The 14,766-nt window shown below is 40.8% G+C and overlaps 1 protein-coding gene across 2 annotated transcripts in view; it reads right to left on the reverse strand.

The window, feature by feature from the left end:
• LANCL1 (LanC like glutathione S-transferase 1) overlaps positions 1–13,883 on the reverse strand; it is a 52,660-nt gene extending 38,777 nt beyond the window's left edge. Inside the window, exons 1-3 of one of the 2 annotated variants that reach the window (XM_070732173.1) lie at positions 13,763–13,883; positions 13,501–13,594; positions 8,984–9,101 (exon numbers count right to left, since the gene is read on the reverse strand). In XM_070732173.1, the coding sequence (XP_070588274.1) occupies positions 8,984–9,101; positions 13,501–13,581 (199 nt within the window). In that variant the 5' untranslated portion in view covers positions 13,582–13,594; positions 13,763–13,883. The remainder of the gene's footprint in view (positions 1–8,983; positions 9,102–13,500; positions 13,595–13,762) is intronic. The other variant, XM_070732172.1, reaches the window with a different exon arrangement.
• Between the last annotated feature and the right edge of the window lie 883 nt (positions 13,884–14,766).

The following is a 14,766-nucleotide window of genomic DNA, read 5'->3' on the forward strand; positions in this document are numbered from 1 at the left end:
GGCAAGCCCAATTCCCTCCGGGAGTCCTGGGGGGGTAGAGCTAGTCATAGTCCCCATACTCTGACCTTGTATTGGGAGCGAGGAGGTTGTGGTCTGCCTTTGAGCCTCCAGCTGGTCCTCCAATGCCTTAATGCGACGTTGGGCTTCCTTTAGAGCCGAGGAGGACTGGGACCCCTTAGACTTGGCCTTAGAGGAATGCGACTTCTCTTTGGGCTTGCTGATCGGGGGCTCTGCAGTCCCCTGTTGAGGAAGGTCAGCCATACGAAATGATCGAAACTGTCCGCTTATGGTAAACCGAACCGGGCTTTTTTTGCTGCGTTGTAGCTTATTAGCTTAGCAGAAGAAAATGGCTGCCCTCGGTAAACGCTGCCTCTTCCTGTATTTTACAGGATATCCGGCCATTTCTGTGCCTCTCCAAGTGAATCGGGGTGTCAATCAGCCCTGAAAATGGCGGGCGGAAGCTGACTCATCCAGGAGGAGATCCAAAATGGCGGCCCCCTATGCAGTTCGCCATGCTTCCAATGGCCGCGCCCTTCGATCAGGCCGTCACCGACGGCGATCCGCGATCGTCAGAGGCACCCGGCTGAGCACTCGAATTCATCTGCCTCCGCTTTCCAAGAGCTGGTTTCGGCGGGAAATTTAAACTTGCATCCTTCTTTTCTCTTCTGGTAGATCTCACAGTCGCTCCGATAGAGGTATGGCCACGCAGGCCGGGGACCCCTTCGAACTGGCGACACCCGGTCCTAGGAGCAGTACCCGCGCAGGGAAGAGGCTCCGACCTGGGAAACAACGTTGTGGGCAATACTCCGCAGAGCAGGGGCCCAATCCCGCTGTGGTGAGTTGCTCGATGGATCTGAAAAGAAACGGAGAGAAAAAGGAGAAAATAGTTAGAAATGTTTAATTCAATTATAAAGTAGCTAAATCTTAACACTAGACAATAGAAGTCATAGGAGGAGAAGACTCTGTGTCCCTTCACTATGACTGAGTTTTTTAGACTGACCCGGGAAGGGCAGCATGGGGGTTGGACCAGTTATTTATGCTAATTTTTAACTCAGTCCCTTCCAATAAGACTGTAGATTAACCCATGTTGGACTCTCCGAAGCAGTGCAAGTGGAGAATAACCAATACTCCAATACTCAGATTTTTGCTTTTTCTGAGGCTGAAAGTAAAAACCGTTGACCTTTTCTTTCAGAAGTTTACATCTTTTAATTTTTAAAGAAAGGTGAGATGTTTATGATATTGCAGAAGGTTCTGAATGTTTCATGACAATTAAACCACTATGGTTATAATAAAATCTTACACTCATTATTTTAACTGCCTCTAATAGTGCGAGTATGATGCTGTGTATTTCTTTAAGAGTCCCTCCAATCTTACATATAAAGATTGCTTTTTTTCTTGAGCAACTAATTTCTCTTGAATTGATATATAGTGATACCTCGTCTTACAAACACCTTGTCATACAAACTTTTTGAGATACAAACCTGGGATTTAAGATTTTTTTGCCTCTTCTTACAAACTATTTTCACCTTACAAACCCACCGCCGCCGCTGGGATGCCCCGCCTCCAGACTTCCATTGCCAGTGAAGCAGCCGTTTTTGCGCTGCTGGGATTCCCCTGACCCTTCCCTCCATGGGAAACCCCACCTCCAGACTTCTGTGTTTTTGTGATGCTGCAGGGGAATCCCAGCAGCGCAAAAGTGGGTGCTTCGCTGGCAACGGAAGTCCGGAGGTGGGATTTCCCAGAGAGGGGAGCCTCAGCGAAATTGCAGAATTGCAAAAACATGGAAGTCCTCGAAACCCCACCTCTGGACTTCTGTGTTTTTGCAATGCTGCGATTTCACTGAGGCTCCCCTCAGCGGGAAACCCCACCTCCGGACTTCCATTGCCAGCGAAGTGCCCATTTTTGCGCTGCTGAGATTCCCTTGCAGCATCACAAAAACACAGAAGTCTGGAGGTGGGGTTTCCCATTGAGGGGAGCCTCAGGAGAATCCCAGCAGCGCAAAAACAGGCACTTCGACTGGCAAAAGGGGTAAATTTTGGGCTTGCATGCATTAATCGCTTTTCCATTGATTCCTATGGGAAACATTGTTTCGTCTTACAAACTTTTCACCTTAAGAACCTTGTCCCGGAACCAATTAAGTTTGTAAGGCAAGGTATCACTGTAGTACAATGTAGCAGTTTTTGATTTACAATTGGTTTACAAAAGATCCAAAGAATCCTTTTTTGTGCATTTGTTTACAGAGCTTACACCAAATGAAGAAAGCACAAGAGGTATATACAAAATATAATTTACAGCATATATTTTGCTAAAAGAGGAACTAATAAAAACATTCACTAAAAACCACTGAAGATGCAAATAGGAATTGCCTTCTATAGTTTTTGTAGTTGGCAATATAGAAGAAATCAGTTTATATCGTGTTTCCCTGAAAATGAGTCCCTGTCTTACATTTTCTGAACCCTGAAATAAGTGCTTGGCCTTATTGCCATACACCCAAAAGTCCAATAGGGCTTATTATCAGGGAACGCCTTATTTTGGGGAAAACAATATTTAAATTTCTACCCCAAAGCATACATGTAATTTGCTGGCTTTTAGATAAAAAGTAGAGATATGAAACTGAGCACAATTTTGTTCAGGGCTCAATTTAAGAAGATAGATAACTGCAATTGAACCAAACAGTAATCAGAACTGACATCTTACTGGTTCTGTTCCTGACAGGAAATAATTTAAAAATTATAATTTAAAAAATAGGATACAATTTGTAGGGGGAATATATGTTTTTAAAATAATATTTTTTAAAACAAATCTGGTTTTTTTAGAAGTCCTTTTTATAAAATTTTGAAACTAACAAAATGCTGGCTTAGGGGCAGGGGGAATGAGCAAAGTTAACACTAAAGAGGCTATATTACTACTGTGTTGAGATAAAACCTGGCTGATCTGTACAGATCACGTTCCAGCCTTTTCTGTCTGTTGACAGAGAGAGTTCTATCCATTTAAAATTTTCTCTGTAGAATTCTAGCATGACATGTCTTCAGGCTTTTATTGATTCTACAGAACTACCCATTTAACAAAGCTGCCTGCTTGGTTAGGTAAACGGCTGACGGAAACAGATAGTAAGTAGAGTAAAGTAAGTAAAGCCCTATATTGCTGACACTGCAAGTCTGCTAGGCATCTAGCATAGGGGTAAAACTTTCAAAGGTATAAGACACGGACAGGATTTTAAGGGGGAAGGAAAGAAACAGAGGAGGGCTAAAATAGGTAAGGCTATACCACCTCTGGGCAGGCCAAGATTTGGGAAAACCTTTGGGAAGTTTCTTGTTTAAAAAAGATCCAGTGATATGATTTCATACACCACAGTTCTCATAGTTCTCAATGTCAAAATGGAGGGAAATGGTTTACCATTGGCATTTGGCCCCAGCATGATTGGCTAAAATATATTCAGATTCAAATCCAATCTGTTGGAAGTATAAAAAAGAGCAAGGCACCTTCTTTCACATGTGGTGGATATGTCCTGAAGTGAAGAAATACTGGACCAAAATATACAACTGGATACAAGTACAGTGGTACCTCTACTTAAGAACTTAATTTGTTCCGTGACCAGGTTCTTAAGTAGAAAAGTTTGTAAGCAGAAGCAATTTTTCCCATAGGAATCAATGGAAAAGCAAATAATGTGTGCAAGCCCATTAGGAAACAAATAAAAGCTTGGAATTTGGATGGGAGGAGGGGGAGGAAGAAGAGGACGACAGTCATTGCCTAGAGCAAAAGGAGCATTTCTTTTCTCTGGGCGCTGGCAGAGGTTTATTCTCTCTCCAAGCACCCAGAGAAAGGAAAACGCTCCATTTGCTCTGGACTGCAAAGTCTCCTTAAGCACTACCGAAAGACTCCTCTGGCAGCCCAGAAAATCCCGAGATGGCCAGGATTAAAGGGGGAATGGCAGGAAACTAGCCGGGCCTTCATGCCGCTCTCAAATTTCCTGGGAAATTTTTCCAGGCTCGGGTTTTTAAGTAAAGGCAAAAAAATCTTGAATACCCAGTTCTTATCTAGAAAAGTTCTTAGATACAGGTACCACTGTATGGAAAAAATGGTACAAATGGACCAATGATAGAAAGCTGAAGAGAATGTGGGACGATGACATAGAAAATATGGTAAAATTATGTACAAATTGTATAAATATAACAATGTATAAAAGGCTGTAGACCTGCTTAAAAATGCTATAATATGTAAAATGTGTAAAATTAATAAAAACAAAATAAAAAAATGGAGGGAAACACATTGGTCATTTTCAGCAACCATAATCAGAACATTCTGGGGGCTACAAAATGAAAGTCTGCATGTTGCCCACCCAACCTATGATGAGGAAGAAAGAGCACCATTTTACTAGAGATTCTTATTGCTTGGTAGCAATAAGATGGGAGGAAATGTAGTGTTAACTTGATGTCTAACATCAGTTCCAGGATATGTCTAAATGGCATTAGCCTCTACAACAGTTGAACTGTGACAAAAAGGGTTGGGGATGGTTCTTCCCAGTATTATTTATTAGCAATCATATACGTGTCAATCGTTTTCATATTGCCACAGAATTAACTACATTTAAAAATATTCAACAAGCCTTTCTTACAGAGGCAATTAAGAGAGAACACTTATTTTAGTCCAATTCATTTCTTGTAACCTGAAATCACACTGAATATTTTAGTAAATCCAGAATCTTGGAATGCATTGGATATAAAAAAGTGAAGGAGAATACACCCTATGGTAACAACACATTTGGAAATGGCCAGGTTTGCAAAGAAAAATCTGTAAGCAGAAAATAAATTTGACAAGTGGGATCTAGGAAGAAGGCGTTTTTTGCTGCTTCCCCTGCATCATGTAACATCTTGTCCTTAGAGGTGAGGAAAATCCTCAATCTCCTGGCCTTCCACAAAGGGATCAAAACCTGCTTGCGTGGGGGAAGGGGGGGTTGTACACATTATTTTGATTTTAAAGTTTAATTTCATTGATTAAATTGTATACTGGCCTGAGATCCTCTTTGAGAGAGAAAGATGGTTAAGAAGTATGAAATGAGCCGGGGTGGCACAGCAGGTAGAGTACTGTACTGAAGCTGACTGTTGATCTGAAGGTCAGCGGTACAAATCTCATCACCGGCTCAAGGTTGACTCAGCCTTCCATCCTTCCGAGGTGGGTAAAATGAGGACCCGGATTGTGGGGGCAATAGCCTAGCTCTGCTAAAAAGTGCTATTGCTAACATATTGTAAGCCGCCCTGAGTCTAAGGAGAAGGGCGGCATAAAAATCGAAATAAATAAATAAATAAATAAATAAAAATAAATAAATGAGACAGAAGCACTGAAGTTCTTGAGCTTGAATCTGTGAGGATTCAGTCAGAAAAGCTAATATTCAGAATGAACCAAGAACTAAGACTTGCAAGAAATGTCAATAATAATAATCAGAGTCAGAATACAGCTGGAAGGGAACTTGGAAGTCTTCTAGTGCAGCCTCTACTCAAGCAAAAGATCCTATACCATTTCAGACAAGTGACTGTCCAATGTCTTCTTAAAAACTTCCAGTGATGAAAAACCCACAACGCCTGAAGGCAACTTGGTTAATTGTCCTCTCTGTTAGGATGCTATGCTGGCTGGAGTTGAAGTCCATAAGTCTTAAAGTTGCCAAGTTTGAGGACCCCTGATTTGCCAAAGTTGATACTTAAAATGTAATGTTTCATTCAGGTACTAATAATTTAAGAAGAGTGTGCCCTAAGGAAAAAATGTATGATTGAAGCTATTTTAAACACTCAGTTTAAAAGCCTAAGGAAGTTTCACTGAATGATGCATATTCTAGAAAGTATAAGTTGCAAATGATTTGTCCTTTATGTTCCTTAATGTCTATGACAGTGTTTCTCATGTATATTAAACGTCCTGGCAATGTTTAATATACATAGAGTTCAGGGGTGAAATTCAGCAGTAGTTGAGTAGTTCGGAGAACCGGCAAATACCACCTCTGGTTGGCCCCAGAGTGGGGTGGGAATGGAGATTTTGCATTAAAATCTTACCTTGCCATGCCCACCAAGCCACGGCCACAGAACAGATAGGGAAAAATTTTGAATTTCACCCGACTCATAGAATTACCCTGCTAGTCTGCTAGTCTAAGGAAATGTTCATGCCACCAATAGACTGAAACAAAAGTTGTTATACCAACTCAGAACAGGAGAACTGAGAATGTTTTTTGTCTGAGAAAACATAAAGAGAAGGACATTAGCCTAAGAGAGAAAGAACATAATGTATTGATCCAAGTCAAATATTATTAGAAAGGGGTTTACATTAAAACAAAAATAAACTAAAACAGCTTCAAAACTCAATAAAAACACAAACCATTAGACATATAAAGTACATACATGCTAGAGCTCCCAAATGCTTCCAATGAATGGAGAAGAAGATTGGCCTTCATGGTGTACTGTAAGGCTGGTACCATGACAATGAAGGCATATTTCCAGGTGCTTGCTAAGTAGCATTATTTTATTGATGGTACCAGGAGCATACAGACTGTGTTAGTTCTGGTGGGGCAGGCAGAAACCACTGGAGAGCACCAGTCCTTGGTCTCAACCTTAAAGTGACCTTGAATCACACCCAGAAGCCTACTGCGAACCATAGTAGCTCATACAGCTATTACATGAACCAAGTTATAAGATTGTACAGCACAGGGTTTCGTTTTTCTAAAACTCAAGCCCACAACAGTTTATTCATTAATCATGGTTAAATGTGATGTGTGCAAACATGTTCATATATTTCAAAAGAATAGTGCAAAACTGTCTTATTAAAAAGCAAAGTAAATTAGATTAAAATTCCAGTATAACAACATAGAGACATCTCTGATAAGGCAGAAAAGTTGGCAGCCTTTATCAATTGGCTGCAACTACAGAAAAAAGAGGAACCACAATCGCCCTTTTTTTCTTAATTGTCCAAAGAATTACAATCACATTCAGGAATACTTTGGAAATTTAGGAGATAATCCACCCTGAAAAACCTTCGGATAGTTACAAATCCCTTGATAACATTTGCAGGATTCCCCAAGCCTTTCCTTCTTCAAGACAAATTCAATCCCAGCAGAATAAGACCATATGCCCTCCAGCCTGCAACTATTCTTTATTTTTTTAAATGATTTTTATTAAATATAAACATTAAAAACATTGAAATAAGGACAAACATATAAACAAGACAAAACAACACATTTACAAATATATATATATATATATATATATTCATATTGGCATGAGTCCCAGCGACCGGTTAGGTCCCACAGAGTCGGCCTTCTCAAGGTCCCGTCAATGTAGTTTGGCAGGGACTAGGGGAAAAGCCTTCTCTGTGAGGGCTCAGGCCCTCTGGAATCAGCTCCCCCCAGAGAGTCATACTGCCTACACCCTCCTCGCCTTCCGTAAGAGCCTGAAAACTCATTTTTACTGCCAGGCTTGGGGCCACTAGACCTTAGCCCCCTGGCCGCCGAGTGTGATGTACAGTAGTCCCTCACCTATCGCTGGTGTTACGTTCCAGACCTGCCCGCGATAGGTGAAATCCGTGATGGGGAATTTATCGACTGATAGTACTTATTTAAGTATTTATATTATAATTGTTTGGTAAGTTTTCATTGTTTTAAGTGTTTATAAACCCTTCCCACACAGTATTTATTTTAGATACAGTATTTAAATACAGTATTTACAATTTTACATATTTTTTTTTTAAAAAAAACTGTCGATCAAGTTCGGCGGGCTGTTTAAATCTGGCGATCGACTTCCTCAGAAACCCGCGAACCAGCGAAGATCCGCGAATGATTTTTCTCATTAATATTTCTTGAAAACCCGCAATGAAGTGAAGACACAGTAGGTGAAGCGCGGTATAGCGAGGGACTACTGTATGCCTGTTGTTCGAATGGGAATTAGTGATTTTTAATGTTCCAGGGTTTTTACAATAATTAGTTAAATTAAATGGATTTTAGATATTTATATTGTATATTGTTTTTTTATATGTTGTAAGCCGCCCCGAGTCCTTGGAGATGGGTGGCATATAAATTCAATAAATAAATTCAATAAATAAATCCAACAAACAAACAAACAAATGGATACAAATTTTCATTTATAAACTCTATTTCCTTTACAGTTTTTATCTATTTATCTATTGGTAAGTATACATGTATATCCATTACATTCAAACTTATAAAATCCTATATTCATTCTTTAACTATACAACAATTTATACATTTATACACATTCTTTCTTTTTTTAAATTCTTCCTTTCCAACCAATTATAGAACAATTCCAAACTTCAAAATATTCTGACTCTTCTTTCTAGGTAAATTCTACTGTCAATTTATCTAATTCTGCACATTCTGAAATTTTTCTAATAATTATGTTGTCAGTTGGTACATCACCATGTTTCCAATGTTGTGCCAGGGATATTCTTACTGCTGTCAGTATATGTAGGATAATATACCAATATTTTCTTTCTATTTTAGTCAAATATTCCTATTAAAAATATTTCTGGTTTCATATTAATTTTCTTTTCTGTTATTTCTTTGAGCCAAATGTGTATCTTTTTCCAGAATTTTTTGACTACTGGGCAAGTCCACCACATATGGTAATATGTTTCATTTATATGTTGGCATTTCCAATATTTGGGGTGCATATTTTGATACATTTTGGCCAATTTCGCTGGTGGTAGGTGCCATTTGTAATATATTTTATAAAGATTTTCTTTATATGAGGCTGCTTTGGTTAATTTATAATTTTTACTCCAAATTTTTCCCTTTGGTCCAAGTTAATATTATACCCAAAATTCTTAAGCCCAACTAATCATATTACCCTTAACAATTTCTTCCTTCATTTTATAATTTAGTAAATATTTATATATTTTTGTTGTCATTTTTTGTCCTCCTGCTATTCTTTAAACATCCAGTTTAAAACATGCTATTTAACATTCACATTTTGTAGCTCTCCTGTCCTACCTGCCCAGCCAGTATAACAAGTGCAGTCCCTGGGGTCGGCAGATTTCAGACCTCTTTCCATCTGTTGGAGAAGCTCCTTGATTTTATTATTCACATGCTGACTGAATTCAGGAGTGAGCTGTAAATGTTAATAAAAACACAGTGGTTATGTCTCAGCAGACACTCTGTCACTTATCAAGATGTGCCAAGTTAAATACTTTGAAGTGTCCTATACTTTTAAGAGAATCACCTTTTTAAAAGTATAAAGGAAATAAACCGCTGCCACACTGGAAGCAGTAATTTAAAAAGGGAAAGAAAAATCCGAATTCATTTTTATAGAAAATCCTATTACTTCAGCCACACTTTCTTCCAAGTAACCATTAATTAAGAATTTAACCTTAAATATTTAAAACTGTTTTTCTGTCCCCTGGTGATACATTGGCTACCCATGCCTATTACCTTGAGGTTATAGCCATTGCTGTACTTTCCCCTGAGGGAACCTTGAAGGCTACTCAAATTTTTAAGAGTAGATTCTGCTATATTATTACCATTAGACAAATAGGACAGAAATAGCATCATACAATATTGCCTGACAGTCTGCGCTGACTCACAATTCTACTGCGTGGAAGCTTATAGGGGCACTATAGATTAACCAACATTTGCTGTGGTAAGCATAAAAAGCACAAACGAGATATTATTTCTTAAAGCAGCCAAGTATTTGTCGAGGCTCTAATCCTAAACACACTTTCAGTTTTGAAACTTCGTGATGAACACTGGTGTTATATAGAAATGCATACATAATCAAAAGGGAAATTATGCAGGAGTCCATTACTACAGGAGATCCCTGACATGGAGATCCATCCTGGTTAAATCTTCAGCAAAAGAGAGCTCAAGATAGTTTGGTTCCTCTGTTAAACTATGACCATCAAGAAATTTTACCTCATATAGAACCAAATTCCATCTCCTTTTAAACCCATTATTTCTTGACCTGTACTCTGGTACAAACTCTGAACACTTCTATTATCCACATTTCAAAGAGAAATGATTATTTCTCTTTGATATTCTACTTTTGTTTGTTTGTTTATTTATTTGATTTGTATGCCGCCCCTCTCCGGAGACTCGGGGCGGCTAACAGCAACAATAAAACAGTGTACAATAGTAGTCTAATACTAAAAACGATTAAAAACCCATTAATATAAAAACCAAACATACATACATACATACATACATACCATGCATAGAATTGTAAAGGCGTAGGGGGAAAGAGGATCTCAATTCCCCCATGCCTGATGGCAGAGGTGGGTTTTAAGTAGCTTACGAAAGGCTCTTCCCCTGGGTCCCACCAAGCGACATTGTTTAGTTGACGGGACCCGGAGAAGATCCACTCTGTGGGACCTAACTGGTCGCTGGGATTTGTGCAGCAGAAGGCGGTCCCTGAGATAATCTGGTCCGGTGCCATGAAGGGCTTTATAGGTCATAACCAACACTTTGAATTGTGACCAGAAACTGATTGGCAACCAATGCAGACTGCGGAGTGTTGGTGTAACATGGGCATATTTGGGAAAGCCCATGATTGCTCTTGCAGCTGCATTCTGCACGAGCTGAAGTTTCCGAACATTTTTCAAAGGTAGCCCCATGTAGAGAGCGTTACAATAGTCGAGCCTCGAGGTGATGAGGGCATGAGTGACTGTGAGCAGTGACGCCCGGTCCAAGTAGGGTCACAACTGGTGCACAAGGGCGAACGCCCCCCTCGCCACAGCTGAAAGATGTTTCTCTAATGTGAGCTGTGGATCGAGGAGGACGCCCAAGTTGCGAACCCTCTCTGAGGGGGTCAGTGATTCTCCCCCCAAGGTAATGGACGGACAGATGGAATTGTCCTTGGGAGGCAAGACCTGCAGCCATTCCATCTTGTCTGGGTTGAGTTTGAGTTTGTTGACATTCATCCAGGCCCCAACATTCTCCAGGCACCGGCACATCACTTCCATTGCTTCGTTGGCTGGACATGGGGTGGAGATGTATAACTGGGTATTATCGGCGTATTGATGATACCTCACCCCATGCCCTTGGATGATCTCACCCAGCGGTTTCATGTAGATATTAAATAGCAGGGGGGAGAGGACTGACCTCTGAGACACCCCACAAGGGAGAGACCTAGAGGTCGACCTCTGACCCCCCACTAACACCGACTGTGACCGACTAGAGAGGTAGGAAGAGAACCACTGAAGAACAGTGCCTCCCACTCCCAATCCCTTCAGCCGGTGCTGAAGGATACCATGGTCGATGGTATCGAAAGCCGCTGAGAGGTCAAGAAGCACCAGGACAGAGGACAAGCCCCTGTCCTGGGCCCACCAGAGATCATCCATCAACGCGACGAAAGCAGTTTCCGTGCTGTAGCCGGGCCTGAATCCAGACTGCTGAGGATCTAGATAATCAGCTTCTTCCAAGGACAAACTCCTCCCAGACAGATGGACAAAGAGGTTTAGCCCCAGTCACCTTGACTGACTTGTTGTCAGTCAACTCTGTTTTACAATTGGAGTTGAGGTCCGCTCGGTTTATGCAGCCTAGGATTGCAATTATTTATAGCTGCATCCCATTTTTGGTTCATATAGAGCTTATGATCATCAAAGCAGCCAGAACTTTTTGCTTTGTACTTCTGCCCAGCATTTTCCTCCCACCATTTGAAAATCTATAACCAAATATAGGACTTTTCATTTATCCCTGCTGAAATTCATTCATGTGGTTTTTATAGAATGTCAAATGTATACCTTCCTATGTTGTCTTCATATTGCTAATAATATTTTTGTAACCCTGATCCAAATAATGAAAATATCAAATAGTTGGGGGCTAAACCCTATAGTACCGTGATGGCGAACCTGTGGCACACGGAGCCATACTGGAGGGCACATGAGATGTTACATTATGTCAGCTCCAATGAGCATGTGCACACCAGCCAGCTGATTTTTGGCCTTGGGGAAGGCTGTTTTGCCCTCTGGAGGCTTCAGGGAAGCCCAAAGTGCAAAAAATCACTCAACGGGCAAACTGGAAGTCCGTTTTTCCTAATTGTGAATGTGTTTTTGAAAAACTAAAGCTGTTGCCAAGTATTCTGCCTAAGGGTACTGACAGTAATTACAATTCAGAGTTCCTGGCTTTCTTAGGGATATTCTCATGACACACCCTTCTCTAAAGATGTCAGTTGCATTCAGTGAGCAGCAGCTACAAAAACAAATCTTAATCCAAGTTTCATAATCAAGACAATCTCAATATTTTTAATTGATATTGATATTATTAATATCATTTCCTCATTGCTTATTTGACTCCTATGACAAGCATTAAGTGTTGTACATCATGATTCTTTAGAATAGAATAGAATTTTATTGGCCAAGTGTGATTGGACGCACAAGGAATTTGTTTTGGTGCATATGCTCTCAAGGTACATAAAAGAGGTACATAAAAGAAAAATACACATTTGTCAAGAATCATGTGGTACAACACTTAATGATTGTCATAGGGGTCAAATAAACAATGACAATTACATATGTATCTTTCTTTTATGTACACTGAGAGCATATGCACCAAGACAAATTCCTTGTGTGTCCAAACACACTTGGCCAATAAAGGATTCTATTCTATTCTATTTAGAAGACTTCCTTAAATGGGGTTTGAAAGAAATGCCATGGTTCTATGCTTTCCATGTACACTACAAATGTATGACAGTGAATGTTCTGTTTCTTCATAAAGTCATAGGTGATGCATTTGATAAAAATAATTTCACTATCCTGCTCTCAATCAATTAAACACAATTAAAGTAATTCTGTCTTTACTTCATAAATGACATGACCTATTAATGTAGCTAAGTCAATGAGCCCCTTTTAAAAATAGTTTTTCTGTGATTCCCATCACTACTCAGTCATTAAAGAATATTATGGAACTATATTTCTGGGCTATCGTAGGTGACACTAAGATTAATCTTCATTTATGGAAAACCTATTTAAACTTAACCCAAAATATTACCTGATTTGGGGGTGGGGATGTCTTTACAATTTCCTTAAAAACACTGAAAATGTCCACCTGCCATGTACCTGACACCCCTCCCCTCTGTACACTCAGGATGTTGTTCACGGGTGGGCATTACATAAACAGAAACCAGGCAACACTGTAGAATAATGCATATAATTTTGGAAAGAAAAATAACAATTTCTATTTTTAATTAGAAATTGTAAGAGAATTCAACTAGGAATATTTTTAAGCACTTCTTTTTGACAAAGTCCATCCCTGAATTCAAAGTAAGATTAACGACCTAGACTCTGGCAAATGACGTTTAAAAAGATCTTTATGAACTCAAGACTGAAACAATAAAACAATGGCAGTTTATTTACATTTATTATACAGCTTATAACCGCCAGGCGTTATTAAGATTTTAAAAAGCCCCAATGCATCCTTCTTCCCTCGCGGCTGCTACCAAAACACACCTTATTTTTTCAGGGGGGGGGGACCTCTTAAAAGGAGCAGCAAGAAGAAGGCAAAATCCAAGTACTCACCCTCCCTGAAGAATCAAAATATCCTGCGGCCAAGGATTTGTCATAGTCTGCAAAGGGATTCGGGAAAGCCCTCTCAGCCATGGTGGCACCAGGCCTGCTGGGGAAAAAAGAAAGAGAGCCACTCACTCCCCACCCACTCAGACGGCTCCTGTGCCTCAATCGCAAGCCGCCGCAGGCATTGCGGGGCAGGATCAGCGCCCACTGCTGCACCCCTTGCCCTGTCTCTCCCGCCCCCGAACAGCAGCAGCGGCTGTTGCTCCACCTGCCAGGAGAAGAGGGGGGCGGCGATCCTGACCTTGCGGCCAAACCCAAACGGTGGCACCAGCCCTCCTTCGACTTCCGGGCCACGCCGCCCAATCGGCATCTCGGGCCTCTACTCCACGCTGTCGGTTTCTTAAAGGGGCCGGCATCCTTTTCAGTCTGACGCCCTCGCGGCTGATGGGCTGACGCCTTCTGCCGCTCCGCGCCGAGCGACCTGCGGCAGCGTTTCCCCCGTCGCATCCCCGTAACAGCGGCCCAACTGGATTTCCCCCGTTGTCCTCCGGACTCTACCCACGTTGTCCTCCGGACTCTACCCGTGGTATTTGGAAAGGCGTCTCAGCGGGATTTATTAGAAGTTGGATTGAAAGTTTTACAGCTCTTTCTCTTGCGTCTCCGCCCCCGGAATCAGGGATGCTGCAAACTTTCTGGGAGATAGGAATTCTGTGCCCCTCCCCCCATGTCTAGCATCCTGCAGAGTGGCCGATATTAATAATGAATTCAGATCGCGGACGTTTATTAAACACTAATATTAGTTATTACTGCGTTTTAATTTTTTTGCAAATTCTTTTTTTTTTAACTTTTCAATCGCGCGAAGACATTTATTTGAGATGGGCGGGAATATAAATCCATTAAATTAATCGTCTACTGTATTAGAAAAAAAACCCCAAGGTTTTTTTTTTAAAAATAATAGCTTACCCATAAAGTCACAACATGCTAAGTGCTGAAACCTGCAATTGATCCATTTTGCTCAACATGCTGAACAAAATCAAACGGTATTAGCATATGATTCAGTTCCTCCTGCATATCACTATCTGCATATTATTCCATATAAACCTCTGAAATAAATTTCCTGTATTTCCCCACTTTGGTTTCGCTTCAGACCACTTCAGAGCGTTTTTAATAATTCTGCTCACTCTAGATCAGGGGTCCCCAACCACCGGGCCGCGGACCAGTACCGGGCCGCAGGGCATGTTGCACCGGTCCGTGGAGTCAGCAGCTGCCGGC

The sequence above is a fragment of the Erythrolamprus reginae genome, chromosome 1, assembly GCF_031021105.1.
Source record: "Erythrolamprus reginae isolate rEryReg1 chromosome 1, rEryReg1.hap1, whole genome shotgun sequence".
Lineage (NCBI taxonomy): Eukaryota > Metazoa > Chordata > Lepidosauria > Squamata > Dipsadidae > Erythrolamprus > Erythrolamprus reginae.